Raw genomic sequence first — 22,632 nt, forward strand, 5'->3', positions numbered from 1 at the left:
ACTAAACTAAAATTCTATGAAAGTCAATGGTTACCGGTTTACCAGCATTTTTCAAAGTATCTTTATTTGTGTTCAACAAAAGCAAGAAACTCATAAAGGCTTGAAATGAGTAAAGAGAGAGCAAATGATGGCTGAATTACATTTTTTGGGGTGAACTAACCCTTTAATACTTATTTTAAAAATCTGAAACTGATAAGATACTGTATGAATCAATAGTCAAAGGTCAGAGATGTCAATATTATAAAGTCAGATTTGAGTGTTTAGATCTTGTGAGCTGTAGAAGTGTATTCCAGTGTTCTTCAGTCAGAATCTGTGTTGATCTGCAGGTGAGGAGCTGCAGGTGCATGTGGAGCTCCTGCAAACCTCAGATTGGGTTTAACTGAATTCAGGCTCCAGCTGCAGCTCAATCCTCAACCGCACACTCAAAACTGACAAATCTGCTGCTGGATTCACTGAGCACGCTTAAAGGGACAGTTCACTAAAAAATAAAGCTCAGTCACTGTTTCTTTCTTCTGCTAAACACACGAAGGCCATTGACTTCCATAGTGATTTTTATTTCTACTGTGGATGTCGATAGCTGTGCTTCCATTTAAAGGAACAAATTAAATGTTAATTTTTTTATTCTATAAAGGTTTGATGACATTACTTACAAAATACATAGCAATTCACAGCTTTGCTTATATATATATATATATATATATATATATATATATATATATATATATATATATATATATATATATATATATATATATATATATATATATTAAGGGTGGAGCCGAACCCGAATACGGTATTCGGAAAGGCACGAATAGCGTGTTTTTACGAATACTTGATTCGAACAAATACTTGAAAAATTATTTGTATTCGGGAGCAAGAAAAACACTATATCAAAAAGCAGCGTTTCCTCATGAGACCACAGTGCATGCCCGCGTGAGTGAGTGAGAAAGAGAGAGAGAGAGAGAGAGAGAGAGAGAGAGAGAGAGAGAGAGAGAGAGAGACGCTCAGTGCAAAACGCGCCAAAGCCCGAAACTGAAAGCAAGACGTGACTGTTAAGGGACTGTTTCATATGGATTTATTAATCATTCTTACTGTTCAGTGAACGCAAACTGCCGTAGTTTATTAAAGACGCAAACCTCTCACTGCACGTCAGCTGTGCGCCTTCAGCAGACCTCCTCATTCCTGCAGCACGAGAGCTTTGATTGTTTATGCGCGCCAAAAGTGGCGGATCTGTCCGGTAAAATATCTGACTGCGTGTCACCGTATCCCTAAGGACTGTTTGGCGAAATATTTGACTGCATGTCACTGCATAACAAACGACTGAAACGATATAACTAGAGAAATCTCCACTGTGCTACTGTGCGTATGGCAAGCCGTTTTAGCATTTAAACCTTGTTGAGACTATCCATAAATATATTTAGAGATATCTCTAATTATATTTTGACTTGTCATAATTATAATTCAGATTGGAAATATCTGCAAATATATTATGACTGACTAGTCATATTCCTCCATTGAAAAATATTTGCAGATATCTCTAAATAAACAAACAAACAAACTTTGTGTCTGTTTTGTGGCAGGCAGATGATAATGGCAGGGCTGCATCTTTTAGTATTATATAGAATACTTTTGTTCTGCCAGATCCCCCAGGCAGGGGTTTATTTAGATTTATTTAGTTAATTTTAGTTTTTGGAATTCTGTCCATTGGAAAGAAGTTCTTTCAGAAGAAGAACAGTTTTTTGAAGTATTATTTGTTTTTATTCTGTCTATTCAGTGTCCTTCAACACGAACGGTGGTGGTGGGGTTCATAATATTCACAATGGTATTTTATTAGTTGTTGGTTTAACCATGGATGAGATAATGGCTTCTATGTTATTTTCTTTTTAATGACATTTCTTATCACATGTTCAAAAACAACAGCCAATATTGCATATCTATAATTTATATAATGGGTATAATTAAACAATACTTTCACTATAACGTAAATTAGAAGTGTAATAGAAAAAATATATATTTCTGCGCCATTTTGAATTTTACTCGAATACAAATACAAATACAAATACAAATACTTTTCCCCCTCAACAAATACAAATACAACAAATACAAATACCGGCTGCTCCGCACATCCCTAATAAATATATATATATATATATATATATATATATATATATATATATATATATATATATATATATATGTGTGTGTGTGTGTGTGTATATGCGTGTGTGTATGTATATATATATATATATATATATATATATATATATATACACACACACACATACACTAGGGTGGGCCATTTATATAGATACACCTTAATAAAATGGGAATGGTTGGTGATATTAACGTCCTTTTCGTGGCACATTACTATGTGAGGGGGCAAACTTTTCAAGATGGGTGGTGACCATGGTGGCCATTTTGAAGTCGGCCATCTTGGATCCAACTTTTGTTTTTTCACTAGGAAGAGGGTCATGTGACACATCAAACGTATTGGGAATTTCACAAGAAAAACAATGATGTGCTTGGTTTTAACACAACTTTATTCTTTCATGAGTTATTTACAAGTTTCTGACCACTTATAAAATGTGTTCAGTGTGCTGCTCATTGTGTTGGATTGTGAATGCAGCCCTCTTCTCCCGCTCTTCACACACTGATAGCAACACCGCAGGAGAAATGCCAGCACAGGCTTCCAGTATCCGTAGTTTCAGGTGCTGCCCTGCAGGCAGCAATTTCAAATATCCAGTGTCCTTGAGGTTTCCATTGATGAAGAATGGCCCATACCTGTGTTGTCTATGGTGTGAAGATACAAGATTTGCAGCCATCATTTATATATATATTTTTTTCACAATAAACATGTATTGGTTTCTGCAACATATTTCAAAACAAGATGGGACAGTAAAGTGTTTACTACTGTGTAATGTTGGTATTCCTTTCCACAACACTTAAGCAGGTCGCACACCAGAAGCGCCGCTCGGCGGCGCGCCGCGCAGCGCCACGCAGCGCCATGTATTTTAGAATTCTAAACATAGGTTTCTATCAGGATACACACACCGGCGCCGCAAGTCGGCGGCTGTCGGCGGCGCCCGGCGACGGCTCAGGACGCAGTTCATTTTTCAGCCGCGCCACAGAGCGCCATCTGATTAGTTTCATGTTAAATATCATTCGAATGTGCGCGTCTGGTGTGCGATACTTTAAACTGTCATTTACGCGCCGTGTCGCGGCGCCGAGCGGCGCTTCTGGTGTGCGACCTGTTTTAGAAGACAATTAGGTTCTGAAGACAGCAAGTGATGAAGTGTTTAAGGTATAAAATTTTACCATTCTTCCTGTAAACAAGTCTTAAGGTGGGCAACATTATGGGGTCTTCGTTGTTGCATTTTTAGCTTCTAAATGCACCATACATTCTCTATTGGAGACAGGTCAGGACTGCAGGCAGGCCAATCAAGTACCTTTATCCTCTTCCTCCGCAGCCAGGCCAGGCCAGGTCTTGTTGAAATATGCATAATCCCTGGAAAAGAAGGCATCATATTGTGCTGCATGTACTTTTCAGCATTAATGATGCATCACAGAAGAGCAAGTTACTTTTTCGAAGGGCACTGACACAACCCCATACCATGACAGAGCCTGGCTTTTGGACTTGTTGCTGGAAACAGTCGGGATGATCCTTTTCTTTTTTGGTCCAGAGCACACAGCATTCATTTCTCCAACAAAAAACCTGAATTACTGATTCATCTGACCCCAGTACACATTTTCTCTGTGTGATGGTCCATCTTAGATGCCCCCACCCAGAAAAGTCGACTGCACTTCTGGACACTGTTAACATAGGGCTTCCTTTTGGCACAGTACTTTTAACTAGCGTTTGTGATGTAACTACGTATTGTGGTACTTTTTCAAACCAATTTACCCGATTACTAGCCCTAAATTGCTCCTGCCCCAACCGGTCTGAATGACAGGAAAGGATTGAGAGTTGACAGAATTAAATATTTTGTGTTTATATTGTTTGCAATGAAAATCAAAGTAAATTCGGAAATCTTTGCCTTCTTTTTTTATGTACGTTTTCCAGACTTTTTCTGATTTAGGGTTGTAAAACATTGGCGTTGTCTAGTCTAGAAAAAAGTATGTAAACGTACTAAAGCATGACAAGTTTTTGGTTATTTGATGCAAAACAGCACAGCAACTTTAATTAAGTACTAAATAAGGTAAATTTAAGATATAAGGGTAAATTGGGTCATGAGTAGTTTACAGAATAAAACCAAAATTGTCTTACTGAAATAAATAACTACATAGTTATAATTATAAACAGCTATATGTTCTTATATACTGCTCTGTTCCTAGTATTTGACTTAGTATTTCTAGCATCCAGCATTTTTAGTTGTAGTCGTTTGCCTGCTAGTCAACTAAGCCTACTAATATTTGACTGAACTCTGGTTATTATGAATATGTGGTTAATTATACCTTCGGGGATTTTTCGTTTTGTTTTTCAGATTGTAATCTCACCTGTTGTGTCGCGGTTTTTGCTTCCTGTGAATAATAAATGCCGAGATCGTTTTTGGTGAAGAGTAAGAGGGCGGGGCATCACTCTGCTAGCCCTGCCCACTCCGTACATTATCATCATCATGAGGACGGTCTGGAGCCGCTGCCTGGTTCATCCGCTGAGAATACCAGCGGAAATGAAGAGCAAAGCACTGCAGGTACAGCAACTGGAGGATGGAGAATAATGAGAGTGTGTTATTCTGAGATTTTAAAGACACTCATACAGAAATTGCATTAACCGTTAGCCTACTAGCGACAGGAAAACTTCACAACAAAACTCCTATAACAAACATAATTGATTTGAATGTGTCCTTGTGAGTCTATGAAATATAAACCATATGAATAAATAGTAGCGGCACGATATTGGGGTAAAAAGCGATATACATATATATATATTTGGAACATATATTGTGATAAACTGTAGATTTTACAAGATTTTTTATATAAATTTAAATAATATACATTTAATATGTAGATTTTTAATAGCTCTATTCGGTAAGATTTGTTAATTTAGATTGATTGGGTTAATCCAGAGGAGATTGAATCATTCATTCATTAATTTTCTTTTCGGCTTAGTCCCTTTATTAATCAGGGGTCACCACAGCAGAATGAACCGATAACTTATCCAGCATTTTACCAGCCTGATCTCACAAAGAAACTGAAGTATTTTACGTTTTGTCAGTTAAGTGGCTAATTCGAAAGAATTCGTATGAGTTCAGTCGTACGAAAATGAACGATTTTAAAAAGGAGGCGTGGCACCTAACCCCGCCCCTAACCCGAACCGTCATTGGGTGATGAGCAAATCGTACTGAATTGTACGAATTAGCCACTAAATCAAAAAGTTAAGAATTGCCGTAAAATTGAGTTGGTTTTACACGGCGGATGCCCTTCTAGCTGCAACCCAACACTGGAAAACACCCATACACTCATTCAAAAGGGTCGCCACAGCGGAATGAACCGCCAACTTATCCAGCATGTTTTACCAGCCTGATCTCACGAGGAAACTAAAGTATTTTACGTTATGTCAGTTTAGTGTCTAATTTGTACGAGTTCAGTCCTATCAAAATGTACGATTTTAAAAAGGAGGCGTGGCACCTAACCCCACCCCTAACCTCAACCGTCATTGGGTGATGAACAAATCATACTGAATTTTACGAATTAGCCACTAAATCAAAAAGTTACAAATCCCCGTGAGATTGCGTTGGATTTACACAGCGGATGCCCTTCTAGCTGCAACCCAACACTGGAAAACACCCATACACTCATTTAAAAGGGTTGCCACAGCGGAATGAACCGCCAACTTATCCTGCATGTTTTACCAGCCTGATCTCACGGAGAAACTAAAGTATTTTACGTTTTGTCAGTTTAGTTTTAATTCATACGAGTTCAGTCCTACCAAAATGTACAATTTTTAAAAAGGAGGCGTGGCACCTAACCCCACCCCTAACTGCCATTGGGTGATGAACAAATCGTACTGAATTGTACGAATTAGCCACTGAATCAAAAAGTTTAGAATTGCTGTGAGATTGCATCGGTTTTTACAGCGGATGCCCTTCTAGCTGCAACCCAACACTGGAAAACACCCATACACTCATTCAAAAGGGTCGCCACAGCGGAATGAACCGCCAACTTATCCAGCATGTTTTACCAGCCTGATCTCACGAGGAAACTAAAGTATTTCAATTTTGTCAGTTTAGTGGCTAATTCGTACGAGGTCAGTCCTATAAAAATATACGATTTTAAAAAGAAGGCGTGGCACCTAACCCCACCCCTAACCCCAACCGTCATTGGGTGATGAACAAATTGTACTGAATTGTATGAATTAGATCATACGAATTCATACGAATTAGCCTCTAAATCAAAAAGTTATGAATTGCCGTGAGATTGCGTTGGTTTTACATAGTGGATGCCCTTCTAGCTGCAACCCAACACTGGGAAACACCCATGCACTCATTTACACACACACACTCTCTACAGTCAATTTAGCTTGTTCAATTCCCCTATAGCGCATGTGTTTGGACTGTGGGGGAAACTGGAGCACCCGGAGGAAACGGGGAGAACATGCAAACTCCACACAGAAATGCCCACTGACCCAGTGACCTGCTTGCTGTGAGGCGATCGTGTCCCCCACTGCGCTGCATGATGCCCCTGATGAAACTGTTTTATTCTATTAGATCACATCATGATTATAGCATGCTGAATGAGAGACACAGGACTCATTTACATCTATTGTGTTTGTGTGTGTGCGTTTGCAGTAAATCAGTGTGTTTCTCCGCTGTCTGGCCTGTCGCCTGCTGAAGTAGACAGACAGAGCGATATGGAGCGTCTGATTCAGGCTGTGCTCTGTCATCATCCGCTGTCCAGCGTCCAGACGCCGATCTGCGAGTGCCCCATCTGCCAGAAGGTGAAGATGATCAAGCTTGGTTGCTAAAAGTGGCTAAATGATGTCACTGTGTGAAGTTTGGTTTTGTGGTTTAGACCCTGCAAAAAGTGACTGGGGTGAAGCTGGTTTTATATTCGCACATTCAGGCTTTCTCCTCAATAATATCATTTCAGAAAGTGACTCTATGAAAATCCAACATAGTGAAATCACATTAGCAGACAATGACTATCAAAGCACAGCAGTGTTCATAGTCAGTTAAACAGAGCTGATGATGTTTTAAAGTCATAATTAAATGTGATTTCAGAATGAATATTGTATGTAATGTAATGTAATGTAATGTGTATTTATATAGCGCATGTATTGTGTATGGCCATACACCCAAAGCGCTTCACAATCATGAGGGGGGTCTCTCCACACCATCACCAGTGTGCAGCATCCACTTGGATGATGCGACGGCAGCTACAGGACAACGGCGCCAGTGCGCTCACCACACACTAGATATTGGTGGAGTGGAGAGACAGTGATCGAGCCAATTCGGTGGAAGGGGATGATTGGGAGGCCATGATCGTAAGGGCCGATAGAGGGACTTTGGCCAGGACACCGGGGTTACACCCCTGCTCTTTCACGAGAAGTGCCATGGGATTTTTAATGACCACAGAGAGTCGGGACCTCGGTTTAACGTCTCATCTGAAAGATGGTGCCCACTGACAGTGTAGTGTCCCCTTCACTATACTGGGGCATTAGGACTCACACAGACCACAGGTTGAGCGCCCCCTGCTGGCCTCACTAACACCACTTCCAACAGCAACCTAGTGTTCCCTAGTGGTCTCCTATCCAGGTACTGACCAGGCTCAGCCCTGCTTAGCTTCAGTAGCCGCATTTCCACTATCAGGCCAGTGCGAGCCAGGGCTTATATCGGGCCAGGCCGGGCCAATCGCCCGGGAGGTTGAGCAGTGAGGCCGAAATCATGTCGCGTTTCCACTGTGGGGCTAGTAGCTCGCAGCGCGTCAGCAAACCCCGCCCCCAGAACATCCCCTGAATCGAACGTCACTCAAACCGCCCACTTCAGCGAGAATCATGCAGATAAAGCACTCCATCACATCATCACGAAACCATTAATATTATTACAACCAAAACAAACAAATGACACGTTACTGTACAGCAGTACAACGCATGTCTATACGCACATGCCTGTGTGTTTTCATTCATCATATTCATTTACTCGCCGACCGACTATTGGCATCGAAATCCAGTGGTCTTGCCACCAACGGAGGGACCCGCATCGCAGGGAGCGCACACATCCATAATATAAAACCACATATATAAAATTCTCCGTTAATAACTCGATATAAAATGTATTTTATAACATCCTCTAGACAGAATCTGTCCAACATTCATCCCAACCCTGCTGAAAAATCCATCTCCCAGCCTGACCAGCTAAGACCAAGCTGGAAATGGCTGGTCGATCAGCTAAAACCAGCCAACCAGCCTAGGCTGGTTTAGGCTGGATTTTTCAGCAGGGAAATGCTCCGGAGAGAACTGAAACATGATTTTTTTTCCCTATAGGCTTTACGACACTTAATAGGTGATTCCCTTTATTTAAAGATGTTGCTTATTATATCTTAAGTAAAGGAAAGTGTTCAGTGTTTCAGCACATAAGAGCAGCACGTAATAAAATATAGCCTATATTTCGTTGCGCTCAGCAGCAATGCACTAATAAAGCTCTTTATGTATTTTAAATTTCCTTTTTTAATTTTACCACGTTATATAAAAACATACACACTTGTTTGATGACACAGAACACATTTTGAACTTGCAGTTTTCCCCGTCAAAAAAGTGCTGCGCAGCTGCAGACAGAAAAAAGGTCGCCTAGTTTCTGCTTTCACCCACCCCGAAAATGCTCTGTTTGCATGATTTGATTAATTTCATCGTATCCAAATACTTTATAAATAATATTTAAAACATTTTCCGGTGTTTATTTATTTATTATTATTATTTTTTAGAAAATATCTAAAATCTTTTTTTTTAAAGAGGCTTTTGAAAAATGAAAGTTTAATATAAATTTGAAACAGTTTGATATAGTACCTAATTGTTATAGCTATATATTTTGTTAGTTTTATATTGGTTTATTTATTTAATGTGATTTTATTATAGGCTTATCTAATATTTGTAATTCTTTAAATTATCTCAATATAGGGCTATTTTATCTAGATATGACACTATTGTTTTGAGCCTACAAAAGTGGACATGAAATTTATAAAGTTTAATGTCTTACTGTTGTATTTATATAGTGTATTATCTCCAAAATAAATTAAAACAATAAAAATAAAAGAAAAAAGCCGCTCGCGGCATCAACAGAGCTATGAAGGGAGCGCTCTTTTCCTCGGTCTCACACACATACACAGGCATCTAAACGCGCAAAAACACTTATTGAACTTGACAAAACCTCTTGAAAACCTTTACTGCCAGCTGTGTCTTTAATATGGTGTAAAGATTATTATGCGTTATTGAAACATCAAAGATGCAGCAAAGAAAGATCATTTTATGCAACAGCCTTACATTTAAAAGAGAAACATAAGGGCGATCATATGCAAAAAAAAAAAGACCCCAGCCTATAATTTGTTCCAGATGTTTTCTTATCCTTATTTATTTATTTGTTTGGCGCATGTACTCGAGTGCGATCGGAAAACTGTGCCCGCCTCTCCTTTCACTCCGCCCCAAAGCCCCGGCTGGCCCTCTTTGGCCCAAGGTATTCGGCGGGCCGAAAAAGGCCGGCCGCTGGCCCCAAGAAAGCCCCGCTTTGGCCCGATTAGGCCCCGGAAGTGACAGTGGAAACGCCACTGGCCTTGGCTCGCTCGCTTTAGGCGCGATAGTGGAAACGCGGCTAATGAGTAACCGGTCTTGGGCTGCAGGGTGACATGGCTGTGGCTTCACAGTGAATAATGAAACACCTGTGGTAAAAAAGTGGTAAACAATATGGGGACCCCTAAAATAAACAAACATGCGAATATAAACCCAACTATTCATTCATTTTCCTTCGCCTTAGTCCCTTATTTATAAGGTGTCACCACAGCAGAATGAACCACCAACTATTCCAGCATATCTTTCATGCAGCAGCTGCCCTTTCAGCCTCAACCTAGTACTGGGAAACACCCATACACTCTCCTTCACACACACACTCATACATTACAGCCAATTTAGTTCTTCAATAACTTGTAATAATGATATGATTACTTCTGCAGCTCCTGTCTTCTGCTGTGGGTTTGGCGTCCCACCTCTGCAAGTCACATGTCAGCAGGCTTGCTCTCCCATTGGCTGGTTCTACGGGTCCCGCACAGCAGCATTATGGGTACAGACCCACAGGAATGCTCAGGATGAGAGTGAGTACTGAACACCGGTGTTTACTACAGTACTGCACAGTGCACACTATATAGTAATAGTAGTCAGGGATTGACTCAATTATTAGCTACGCTGTAAAAAAAAATTTAATTCACAGATGTGAATTGCATTATGGGATGTTGATCTCTGCTCGGTTCACGTCTGATGTTGAAGATTCAACTCTACAGTTTAACAAAGAGACTTTTATTGACATTTTAGGAGTTTGAAATAATAATATATCATTAATTTATTTATTTATTTTTTCAACTTAGTCTCTTTATTAATCTGGGGTCACCACAGCGGAATGAACTGCCAACTAATCCAGCATATGTTTTACACAACGGATGCTCTTCCAGCCGCAACCCAACACTGCAAAACACTCATACTTTCTCATTCACACACATACACTACAGATTTTATTTAATAAAATCAGCAAACAATGTAAATGAAATATAACAACAAGATGCAGCACTGCCAGAAACTTGTGTTATAGACGGATTTCACGCGGCCGCCATTTTTAAAAGCGAAATCGAGGCTGCGGTGGTAAGAAACCCGGAAGTATCATTAGGAGTTACATAGGAATGTTGTGTAACTGGCTATATATCTTATCAGCAAAGATAAAGTGACACAATTTTATCATTTCTCCACCTTCCGGGTGACCCGAAGGTCCGTTCTGAATGAATGGTGAATATAATAAGGGATATCAGAGCTCGTTTTCAGCTAAGTTAAGGGAAATGGCACTAGTTAGCTAACGTTTTCTTTCCCAAACACACGTTTTAGATGCCATTTATCAAACTCGAGTTAATAAACTGATTCTTTCACTATATTAGACTTGTCACGATACTGAATTAAAAGAAAGACCGGCAATTTCGCCCTAACATTTAAGGCAATGTTGATGGCTTTCTTGAAACAGCGCTGATTTGCCATTGTGTTCACGTGTTCAACAGAAATGCTTGTGATTGGCCGAGAAGGTCATCACTTCACCCACCGCTGTATACTGAGCACAAACACAGACGAGTCGAGTGATCTGCTTGATGACTCGACTCATCTTGACGGCTGCTTCAAGCTTCAGTCTCCGTGTATCTGTGCTTGCACTGGGTGAAGAGCGGTAACCTGAGTGCAAACCAAACACAAATACATGGAGACTGAAGCGCGAAGCCGTGAAGATCAGTCGAGTCATCCGCGCTCAGCGGCGCTTCCATGTTAGCCATTTAGATATGAAGCTAGAGTCACCGGGCAGACAGAAGCCCTGCCCATCACGTCAATTCGCGTCTGTTCTGAAGTGAATTTGACACGCGATTGAAACGGATTTGACGCGCGAATGAAGCGAGTAAACTCAAATGTTCACGCGCCTATTTACGCGCGAATAGCGTGATTTATATGCGCGTTCCACGTCTGGTGTAAACACAACATAACAGTGCCTGCGCCTCAATGCGCAGACTGTCCACCCTAAATTATTGAATATTACAAATGTTACATACCATTTAGATCAGAAAGGTTAATATGCACATTGAGGAATATCGATTGTTCACAGGAGTCCTTCATAACGAAGATTCATTCACAAACGAATCGCTCCCTTCGTTAGAATGAGAAGTGAAAGCAGGAGGGGGGAGGGGGGTGGGGTGTTTCAGGACACAAATTAGCTCAAATATAACAGGGAGGGAGGATAATACATCTCCATGCACACAAACACAAGCTCTTTGTCGGCAATGCCCATGCGGTCACTCATTCATCAATGTAGAAAAGTGATGTCAAATAATAATTTTCCTAATTTAAAAAATATTTGCATAAAGACCACCGGGAAAACTCCCGACCAGAGATATATGTGTGTTAATCCATAGCTCTGGATGGCCACAGTCCTCCACCCCAGCTTGGTCCCACATTCATTTCAAAGGAGCGCTACCCTGTACTAAAATGGCGGCACTACTGACGCATATTCCTTCCAATAGACAACAACAGGGTAGGCGACATCTAATGTAAATATCTATGGGACCATACTGTATGTAGCATGCACTTGGACTACATCTCCCATTATAATTTGCACCTCACAGCTGAAACTGGCTATCAATCTGGACACTGGCATACACACAGCAGATCATGAACACTGATTATTTACACACCATCCCTGCTGAAAAATCCAGCTTAAACCAGCCTAGGCTGGTTGGCTAGTTTTAGCTGGTAGACCAGCCTGGTTTTAGAGGGGTTTTGGCCACTTCCAGGCTGGCTTCCAGCCATTTCCAGCCTGGTCTTAGCTAGTCAGGCTGGGAGATGACCAGCTAAATCCAGTTTGACCAGACTATCCAAGCTGGGAGTCCAGCCAAAACCAGCTATACCCAGCTTATCCAGGCTGGTCAAGCTGGTTTTAGCTGGATTTGGCTGGTCATTTTCCAGCTTGAGCAGCTAAGACCAGGCTGGAAATGGCTGGAAACCAGCTTGGAAAGGGCCAAAACCTCTCTAAAACCAGGCTGGTCAACCAGCTAAAACCAGCCAACCAGCCTAGGCTGGTTTAAGCTGGATTTTTCAGCAGGGATATAAACACCACACTCACTCACTCGGATTTTGTTTTGGTGTCGTAGCCTTTGTCTGTTTCTTTTGAGTCTTGATTCATGATTGTGTGGATTGTGTGTGTGTTTCAGGAGCGCAGTTTTGCCTGTAAGGTGTGCGGGAAGGTTTTTAAGAGGTCTTCAACTCTTTCCACACACCTGCTCATCCACTCGGACACGCGGCCGTTCCCCTGTCCATACTGCGGCAAGAGATTCCACCAGAAATCTGACATGAAGAAACACACCTTTATACACACAGGTAACACACACATATACATACACACATACACATGATCACATATACAGAAACATACACACATATACACAATACAATAATGTAAAAAAAAATGTGTGTGTGTGTGTGTGTGTGTGTGTTGCTGTTCTCCGGCAGGTGAGAAGCCGCACGTGTGTGTGGTGTGCGGTAAAGCGTTCAGTCAGAGCTCCAATCTGATCACACACAGCAGAAAACACAGCAACTACCAGCCGTTCAGCTGCTCACACTGCTCCCTGAGCTTCCAGCGGAGACTGGAGCTGCAGCGCCACCTGCAGGACACACACAGCTCGCTCTACCACTGCTCCTGACAGACGGAGAGAGATTTGGAAAAATAAACTTCCTTCAATATTTAAAGCACACATGAAATCAAAACTAAACATGATTTTGTTAGCTCACATTGCTAGTTTAGTGGTGAATAGTTCATCTGTGCATGTCATTATTATTAAAAGTTTTAGTCCTAAAATTAAAATCTGAAACGCACAAATTAAGGAAAATGTTCATGAACAGATATTTTTGTATTTTTTGCTCATTCGTTTTCTTTTTAATACTCCTATTAAGTCGTTTTATCCTTTCTTATTTGTGTATGTATTTATCACAAATCTAATGTATGTTTTGTGTGTTTATGTAGGCCACCAATCAAAAGTTTGGGGGCAGATTTTGTTTCATGTTTGTTTTTTTTTTTTGTTTTTTAAGAAAATGATTTTCTTTATCAATCATCTTTATTATTAAATGTAAATCTTACAGTTAAAGTCAGATTTATTAGCCCCCTTGTGTATTTTTCCCCCAATTTATAACAGAGAGCAGATTCAACACATTTATAATCATAATAGTTTTAATAACTCATGTCTAATAACTGATTTATTTTATCTTTGTTATGATGACAGTAAATAATATTAGACTAGATATTCTTCAAGACACTTCTATACAGCTTAAAGTCACATTTAAAGTCTTAACTAGGTTAATTGGGTTAACTAGGCAGGTTAGTGTAATTAAGTTATTGTATAACAGTGGTTTGTTCTGTAGACTGTCCAAAACAAATATTGCTTGGGGGGGCTAATAATATTGAAACCTTAAAATTGTGTTTAAAAAATTAAAAACTGCTTTTATTCCAGCCGAAATAAAACAATTAAGACTTTCTCCAGAAGAAAAAATATTATCAGACATACAGAAAATTTCCTTGCTCTGTTAAACATCATTTAGGAAATATTTAAATAATAATAAAAATATGCAAAGGCGGGCTAATAATTCTGACCTCAACTGTATGTTAAATATTTCTTAAAATATTGAATAACTGCTTTCTTATTGTATGTTGTTTCAAATGAAATAATAATAATAATAATGAATATTAGACTGATTTCTGAAGGATCATGTAGACTGGAGTAATGAAGCTGAAAATTCATCTTTAAGTCACTGGAATAAATTATTAAATTAAATTATAATTTATTTTTGAACATTATTTCATTCACTCTCAAAAAAAAAAAAAAGGTACACGGTGGTACAAATAATGCTCTTTAAGGAACAGCTTTGTACCTTTGTAAAAGTTGTACCTTATAAAAGAGCTCTTATGATGCTGTTCTGTACCTTTTATGGTAGAACTAAAATAAAGGTACACAATTGTTCTCATAAAAAAGTACAGAAGTGTTGGACAACTCCTTTATTACAATATGTATGAACATTAATAATAATGGAAAGGCAAAGTGATTTATGAATCATTTCCAGTGAACCAAATCAGTTTGATTCTCAAATTTGATTCTGAATCCAGCAGTTTGATTCACACTTGATTCATAACCAACGTTTCGGAAAGCTTTGCAAAGCATCAAAAACAGCCATAACTAGTCCATGATCTGACCTTTAATAATAACAACACTGTAATACAACAGATCTAGAAGAACATACTAAAGTCTAAAAGTACACCTTTGTTTCTCATTTTCTCAAGTTTAAAGGGACGGTTTACATCATTTACTCTCTTCATCCGCTTGTTAAGTGGTGACGTGTTTGTGACGTATGTAATACTGTTTCCGGGTCCAAGCCGCCATTCATTTGAGTGGAGAAATCATTCGTTTATGATCACGTTTTATTCCTATCACTCATTAAAGTTAATTTTACATAAAATCATAGTGTACACAACAATCTCTGGGCTTGCTGCATTACAAATAGCAAAAAGTTAACAATTTATAAAACAATTTATAACTTTCTGGTTATCGGATATTAGTCATGGACATATATACTGCCATTGTAATTTTCGAAAGCATTAAATCGCTTTGTAAACGTTTATTATTACCATGTCATGAGTCTCCCCATTCAGTTGAATAGAGCACTTGGACCCGGAAGCCGCTTCGCGTGACGTCACACTTAACAAGCGGATATCTGTTTCTTCTATTAAACACAAAAGAAGATGCTGGAAATAAACAGCCATTGACTTCCATAGTTTATTTTTTTGCCTCTACTACAGATGTAAATCTTTCCAGCATTCTTCAGAATATCTATTTTTGTGTTTTTTGGGGTGAACTGTCCCTTTAAGAAATAAGTTAATACATTTATGAGTTTATTTTATTAATACTTACACTTTAGAAACACATCTGTCTACGTAAGCACACTAACACATTCATTATAAAACAATGGAGTGATCGTTTAATAAATTAAAGAATATTAAAGAAGAACAAATCTTACAGATAAATCAATGAGATGATTGTACACACTAATAATACATCAGCAGCGATCAGTCACAGAGCAGAATGCAGCTTCACTTTGTACATTATCTGTTAATGAACACTTTCTGTATTCACTGATTCACTTCTGTTTATTTATGGTGGTGAATTGCATTATGGGATGTTGATCTCTGCTTTGTTGACTAATTCATGTTGAAATTTCAACTCTACAGTTTAACAAAGTGACTTGTACTGACATTTCAGTTGTTTTGAAATAATAACATAATGAATAATGAATAATTTCTAGATAAATAAGTGTGTAAAATAACAGAAAATACGCTGCAGTTTATTACAAGGTGTCTGTAGCATAATCAGGCCCGGATTGGCTAATCGGGAGGACCGGGAGAGTTCCCGGTGGGCCGGTCTGTTTTTTGACCGCTAGGGCCGGTGTCCCTAGCTCCAGAATCTGTTGCTCTCAGCAGTCACACTTTTTAAAAATAATTAATTTATTTACTTGACCACAGCCTTCTTATTCATTATTTTACCGCAGTTCTGCTCTTTTTATCTATTTTCTCGTAGCCTCATGAGCAAGATGCAGCCTGCAGGTTAATGATGATATAACTAGATAAGTCACTGTTTGATGTACAGCTGTTGTGGTACAGTGGTAAGCGCTTTAGGTTATGACGCCACCAATCTGGGTTCGGAACTTTACTGATTGACAGTTTTTTTTTTTTAGATTTATTGTTGAGACATATAATACTGTTAAGGTTGTTGAACATTTAAAGTTCTAAAACAGCTGTTTTCTCAAAAAAAGACGTGATAGCGTCATTAGAAACTGATTTGGAAATGACCTTATTTTAATATAGTCAGTCGTGAACTGAGGTGGGCCGGTCTGAGGCTTGAAACTCCAGGGCTGAAAAAGAGTCCCACTCCGGCCCTGAGCATAATATACAACACCACAGGGCCGAAGTGGGACTCCTTTTCAGCCCTGGAGTTTCAAGCCTCAGACCGGCCCACCTCAGTTCACGACTGACTATATTAAAATAAGGTCATTTCCAAATCAGTTTCTAATTACACTATCACGTCTTTTTTTTTTTTTTTTTTGAGAAAACAGCTGCTTTAGAACTTCAAATGTTCAACAACCCTTACAGTATTATATGTCTTAACAATAAATCTCAAAAAAAAAAAATTACTTAGACGAGGAATGAACCCGGGTCAGCGACATCGTAATCTAGTGTGCTACCCACTTGACCACAACAGCAATACAGTGAGTAGTGACTCATCTGAGTTATATCATCTTTAACCTGCAGGCTGCGAGAAAATAGATAAAAAGAGCAGAGCTGAGGTAAAATAATGAATAAAAAGGCTGTGGTCAAGTAAATAAATAAAAAAAATTAAAAAGTGTGACTGCTGAGAGCAACAGATTCTGAAGCTAGGGACACCGGCCCACGGGGAATTCTCCCGGTCCTCCCGATTAGCCAATCCGGGCCTGCAACACCAACCCAGACAATAGAGCACTGCAGACTATTACACATGCTCAGAAAATACACCTTTTCACACTTTTCAAGGTTAAAAGTTGAAAGAAGAAAGATCAAGATCCCATAATGCAAATCAAAAGCATGAATAAAAGAGGAAAAACAAAAACATCGATCACAAAATACGGAAAACTGCTCACTTACAGATACTTATTACACAATGCAGAAATCACATCAAACGTGTTAGCTTTTGCTCATTTCCTAAAAGTTGTTGTGTGTGTCGTTGACATCATGGAAACTGCTGGTTTCCTCCATTAGTATTGGCGGGTTTATGAAGCCGGGGTTCGGTACGGTGGTCTCTATAACACTGATTCTCTGGGTCAAATCATGCCTCCCTGAAAAACAAACCACAAACATGCTTTGTGTTGGGTAGGTTATTTCCACCGCACAGGCTTATTGGGAATATGTGCCCAGGGCTACATTATTTGAAGCCGTGAAATGTTTCATTTTGCGTGTGAAATGGATCAACGCAAATGCCTGTCACAATAATCAATATACAGCGGGGGAAATAAGTGTTGAACACGTCACCATTTATCATATTTCAATCATATTTCTAAAGGTGCTGTTGACTTGAAATTTTCACCAGATGTTGGTAACAACTGAAGGAATCAATACATGCAAGAAAAACAAATCTAATTCGTTTACAAATAAAGTTCTGTGTAACAAACTGACATGATGCAAAGTAGAGGATGACATGGGTGTAAATGTGTGTAAATGAAATAGCGCGATGCTGTGTTTAGATTGTTTGTTGCTGTGTGTGTGTGTGTGTGTCTGTGTGTGTGTGTGTGTGTGTGTGTGTGTATGTGTGTGTGCGCACGCGCGAATGAGAGGTGTGTGTGTGTGTGTGTGTGTGTGTGTGTATGTGTGTGTGCGCACACGCGAATGAGGTGTGTGTGTGTGTGTGTGTGTGTGTGTGTGTGTGTGTGTGTGTGTATGCAGGCACGCGAATGAGAGAGAGAGCTTTGCCTGTGTGTGTGCTTGGTGCTTATGTGTGTGTGTGTGTGTGTGTGTGTGTGTGTGTGTTAGAGAGAGAGAGAAGAGAGAATGAGAGAGAGAGAGAGAGCTTTGCTTGTGTGTGTGTGCTTGGTGTTTATGTGTGTGTGTGAGTGTGTGTGTGTGTGTGTTAGAGAGAGAGAGAAGAGAGAATGAGAGAGAGAGAGAGAGAGAGAGAGAGAGAGCTTTGCCTGTGTGTGTGCTTGGTGTTTATGTGTGTGTGTGAGTGTGTGTGTGTGTGTGTTAGAGAGAGAGAGAAGAGAGAAGAGAGAATGAGAGAGAGAGAGAGAGAGAGAGAGAGAGAGAGCTTTGCCTGTGTGTGTGCTTGGTGTTTATGTGTGTGTGTTAGTGCGCGTGCGCGAATAAGAGAGAGAGAGCTTTGTCTGTGTGTGTGTGCTTGGTGCTGTGTGTGTGTGTTTATACAGACAGCTTGTTATAGGCTGGGTGATTTTCGGTTTTGTTCTCCACCCCGCTCTTTAGTGGGATCGGGCCGTGGCGGGTAGAAAACGGGGTGGGGCGAGCAACGGGACAACATATGCTTAATATAAGTGGGAGCGGTCGGGTTCGGGCTAAAACCAGGCGGGTGTGGGCGGGAGTGGGATTCAAAATTAAGTCCCGCGCAGATCTCTAGCTTGAAACAGCTTGTGCTCTTTAAGCAAATGGTGCTGCATTTCTATGGAGATCCCAGTGTAGCCGCCATTACGGCTCACGGTTTTTCAGTCACCGCACAGGTCACGAGAATGAAAACTATCAATGAGTCTGTGTTGCACATAGTGTGATTTTGTGTGTTTTACCGGTGTGTGTGTAGATGCACCACAGCGCCCCCATCAGAGACAACCCCATCAGAAACGCAGCGAACACCACTAGCAGCACAGAGCCTTCAACTGCGCCTGAACACAAGCGAAACACAGCTCTCAGATCAGCATGACACAACAAACACGGTTATGATGGAAAAACAGGAGTGGACATTTTTAACCCTTTGACGCCACAAGCTATGTAAAACCCTTTCTAGTACACAACATGAGTCTTAGGGTGCTTTCACACCTACACTTTTGTTTGGGAACGTGTCTCGTTTGCCCAGTTAGCGCGGTTCGTTTGCCATATGTGAACAGAGCAATCGCGCTCTGTTGCGCTCTGTTCCACGCCAAAGTAATCGCTTCGAGATCGCTTGAATGAGGTGGTCTCGGCTCGATTGAAACGAACCCTGGAGCGGTTCGATTGCAGTGAGAAAGCGATCCGATCCGAGCGCGGTTATATCACAGTGTTTTATGGATATGTAATAGGCTTACGGCTATATGAAGAGAGAATTATGAGTAGGGCGGGATGTTTCGCGAGTCTCCGGATGCCCGCAAACGAGTGATGATCTCCCGGTAATCTCGCGTCTCCCTCCCGGTCCTCAAATAGGCATCGTCGCGCACCCTTCTCACCCCTCCCCACTGCGTCTCTCCTCAGACACGTCGCACGCGCACCGTCAATCACCACCAAACCACCACCTCTCCTGACAGCTTAGCGGGACGCTGCAAAATAAACCCTGATACTCTGACCAATGTAAGGAGAGTTTACTCGCACGTGACTTGTTTTAGCTCTTTTGGTCCGATTAGAAACTGTGCGCGATGGACATGATGGACAGAGGCCAGTGGGCAGATTTGGACAGGATGCCAGTGTTAAACCCCTACTCTTTTTTTTTGAAGGACATCCTGGGATTTTTGACAAGCACAGAGAGTCAGGACATTGGTTTATTGTCTCATCTGAAAGACGGCGCTCACTGAGCAATATAGAGCCCCCTACATTATACTGGGGCATTAGGAGACTCACAGACCCAAGGTTGAGCGCCCCCTGCTGGCCTCACTAGCAACACTTCCAACAACCTAGCTGTCCCATTTGGTCTCCCATCCAGGTACTGACCTCGCACAGCCCTGCTTAGCTTCAGTGGGCGACCATGTGACACTCACATGTGAAAAAACCCTGTTAAGTATGATTTTAAACAATTTTCAATTACAACAAGACAAGGCATGTCCTCATAAACCACCCCAACGTTGTAATTCCTAGTTCATACCCATGGCATTATACAAATATGTCCTCATAAACCACTTAAACAAGCACACAAACACAAAAAAGTTGAACAGACTTACTATAATAAAACCGAAATGTAATAAATATTAAGGTGCACATCTGGATATTGCAAACTGGCAGAAGATTACTTTCATTTCCAGATATTGCTGTAGTTGTATGGTCAAATTAAATCTATTCTATTCATTCAAAATCTATTACAACCCAAAAAAAAATAATTATATTAAATAACAAAAGACACACCGGTGGGCGACGGAGCCTGTCCCGACATCTCAGCAGGCGTTTGAGCAAGTTTACCTATAAACACACACACACACACACACACACACTCAGTTGAGGGTATTTTCAACACTAATGTGCATGTGAATATAGCTGCAGTGATGCCTACTCACCAGCAGGGGGCGCCAGAAAGCCAGCAGGATATGTGACCAACACGGGCCGAGACAGATTTCTGTCCTTACACTGTAATGAACACAAACACATGAGTAAACAGTTCAACACTCATGATTCCAGGGGGATTTAAGTAGTAAATGTTGCTGGAGCTAATATCACGAAAGTGTAATTATATTTAGTTTAAATATTACGTGTTACTTGGCTACTCTTGCTGGAATAAGAGTACAGTTCCTCGCCATATCGGCCTAGAAAATAGCAACAGAACGTTTATTTTGGTCTGTCTTAATACATGATATAGCTACAGAAAAGTTAAGCTTTAAATAGGAAAATTCTTAAAAATATTTTGCTCATTTTTGAGCGAGATGCTAATGGTCTAATCTGAAATGCTAAGCTAAGCTAAGCTAAGCTAAAAGTGCTCCCACCAGACCCCGCCAGATGGCTGCTTGTTACTCAGGGCTGTTTATATGCTAATGAGAGATCACAAGAGATGATGTCACTAATGGGTGAGGCTTTCCTCTCTGATGACACGCACAAAGAAAGAATGTCTCATTTCCCTGTTGAAAAATCCAGCTTAAACCAGCCTAAGCTGGTTGGCTGGTTTTAGCTGGTCGACCAGGCTGGTTTTAGAGGGGTTTTGGCCACTTCCAGGCTGGTTTCCAGCCATTTCCAGCCTGGTCTTAGCTAGTCAGGCTGGGAGATAACCAGCAAAAACCAGCTTGACCAGCCTAGCCAAGCTGGGAGTCCAGCCAAAACTAGCTATATCCAGCTTAAACCAGACTAATCAAGCTTGTTTTAGCTGGATTTGGCTGGTAAGTTTCCAATCTGACCAGCTAAGACCAGGCTGGAAATGTCTACCAGGTAAATGGTCAACCAGCTAAAACCAGCCAACCAGCCTAAGCTGGTTTAAGCTGGATTTTTCAGCAGGGTTTGATCAAGTGTGATTATAAACAATTGAGTTCATAAATATTTAGCATTAGAGGCGGGATATATTCACACACTGCTGCCACACAACTGTGTTTAAACCCCTTATAAAAGTGATTTTTGCATAATAGCTCCCCTTTAAGTAATCATAAGTACCTTTTGTGAAGCCCGTATGCTTGTGAGAGCAGGTATTGGATGTCCGTCAGCACAGGTGTGTTTTGCGGCCCCTGACGGCCCCTCGTCCGCATCACACACACGCAGCCGGCAGTGCAGGAACTGAATGGAGTTATTAAAGACGGGCCGCAGGACGAAGCTGAAGCGCAGTGTGTTTAAACTCCAGTCTTCATCATCGTTTCGTCTCTTCCGCTCAGCTTTCCTCGCTCTCGGTCTCTTGTGTTTAAAGCGTCTGGCGATATCGTCTGCGCTGCGGAAATAATACAACCTCAAATCAGGAAAAACTTGCGACAATATGGAAAACACAAATGAAAAAAGAAAGTAGTGATTTCCAAATTTATTTTGACTTGACTATGAACAAAATATTTCTGGTCAGCTTCATTTAATTTGAGGTTTTGGACGCCCATGCATGTTTCAACAAGACAATGCTAAACCACATTCTGCACACATAACAAAATCCTGGCTGTGAAGGAAGAGGATACAAGTACTTGACTGGCCTGCCTGCAGTCCTGACCTGTCTCCAATAGAGAATGCGTGACTCATTTTGAAGACCCCATACTGGTGCCCACCTTGAGACTTGTTTGCAAGATAAATGGGACAAAACAACACCTAAACCACTTCATCACTTGGTCCCTAAACGTCTTTTAAGTGTTGTGAAAACAAATTGCAACATTACAAAGTGGTAAATGCTGTACTGTCTCAACTTTTTTGAAATGATTTGCAAAACCAAAGTTGCAATATGTGTTTTTTATGAAATAAACAATATAAATGATAAAATAAAAGTAATTTT

General features: G+C 40.5%; 2 protein-coding genes across 20 annotated transcripts in view; one reads left to right on the forward strand and one right to left on the reverse strand.

Moving 5' to 3' along the window:
- Window positions 1-2,524: 2,524 nt before the first annotated feature.
- The window catches only part of engl (endoglin, like), a 48,777-nt gene continuing 28,669 nt past the window's right edge, over window positions 2,525-22,632 (reverse strand). For 2 of the 19 annotated variants that reach the window (XM_073943845.1, XM_073943858.1), the window contains 10 exons: window positions 21,825-22,092; window positions 20,747-20,816; window positions 20,598-20,651; window positions 19,079-19,174; window positions 13,315-13,412; window positions 12,994-13,060; window positions 6,815-6,924; window positions 4,495-4,697; window positions 3,249-3,505; window positions 2,525-2,941 (listed from right to left, as the gene is read on the reverse strand). In XM_073943845.1, the coding sequence (XP_073799946.1) occupies window positions 13,330-13,412; window positions 19,079-19,174; window positions 20,598-20,651; window positions 20,747-20,816; window positions 21,825-22,092 (571 nt within the window). In that variant the 3' untranslated portion in view covers window positions 2,525-2,941; window positions 3,249-3,505; window positions 4,495-4,697; ... (1 more) ...; window positions 12,994-13,060; window positions 13,315-13,329. Of the gene's footprint in view, window positions 2,942-3,248; window positions 3,506-4,494; window positions 4,698-6,814; window positions 6,925-12,993; window positions 13,579-14,943; window positions 16,143-17,254; window positions 17,627-19,078; window positions 19,175-20,597; window positions 20,652-20,746; window positions 20,817-21,824; window positions 22,093-22,632 lie in introns of those variants that run through there. The other 17 variants (XM_073943847.1, XM_073943859.1, XM_073943856.1 and 14 more) reach the window with 17 other exon arrangements.
- Window positions 4,532-13,145, forward strand: LOC137490099 (uncharacterized). The gene is made up of 4 exons (XM_073943931.1): window positions 4,532-4,688; window positions 6,786-6,934; window positions 10,156-10,293; window positions 12,928-13,145. The coding sequence occupies exons 1-4, from the start codon at window positions 4,532-4,534 to the stop codon at window positions 13,126-13,128; spliced, it is 645 nt and encodes a 214-aa protein (XP_073800032.1). The 3' UTR covers window positions 13,129-13,145.

Source organism: Danio rerio, chromosome 3 (genome assembly GCF_049306965.1).
Source record: "Danio rerio strain Tuebingen ecotype United States chromosome 3, GRCz12tu, whole genome shotgun sequence".
Taxonomy (NCBI): domain Eukaryota; kingdom Metazoa; phylum Chordata; class Actinopteri; order Cypriniformes; family Danionidae; genus Danio; species Danio rerio.

Bases quoted from the DNA above. Each gene is read 5' to 3' on its own strand.
- LOC137490099 (XM_073943931.1), top strand. From the start codon at position 4,532: ATGCCGAGATCGTTTTTGGTGAAGAGTAAGAGGGCGGGGCATCACTCT. The intron at 4,689-6,785 runs GTACAGCAACTG...GTGCGTTTGCAG, and splicing joins TGAAGAGCAAAGCACTGCAG to TAAATCAGTGTGTTTCTCCG. The intron at 6,935-10,155 runs GTGAAGATGATC...TTACTTCTGCAG, and splicing joins AGTGCCCCATCTGCCAGAAG to CTCCTGTCTTCTGCTGTGGG.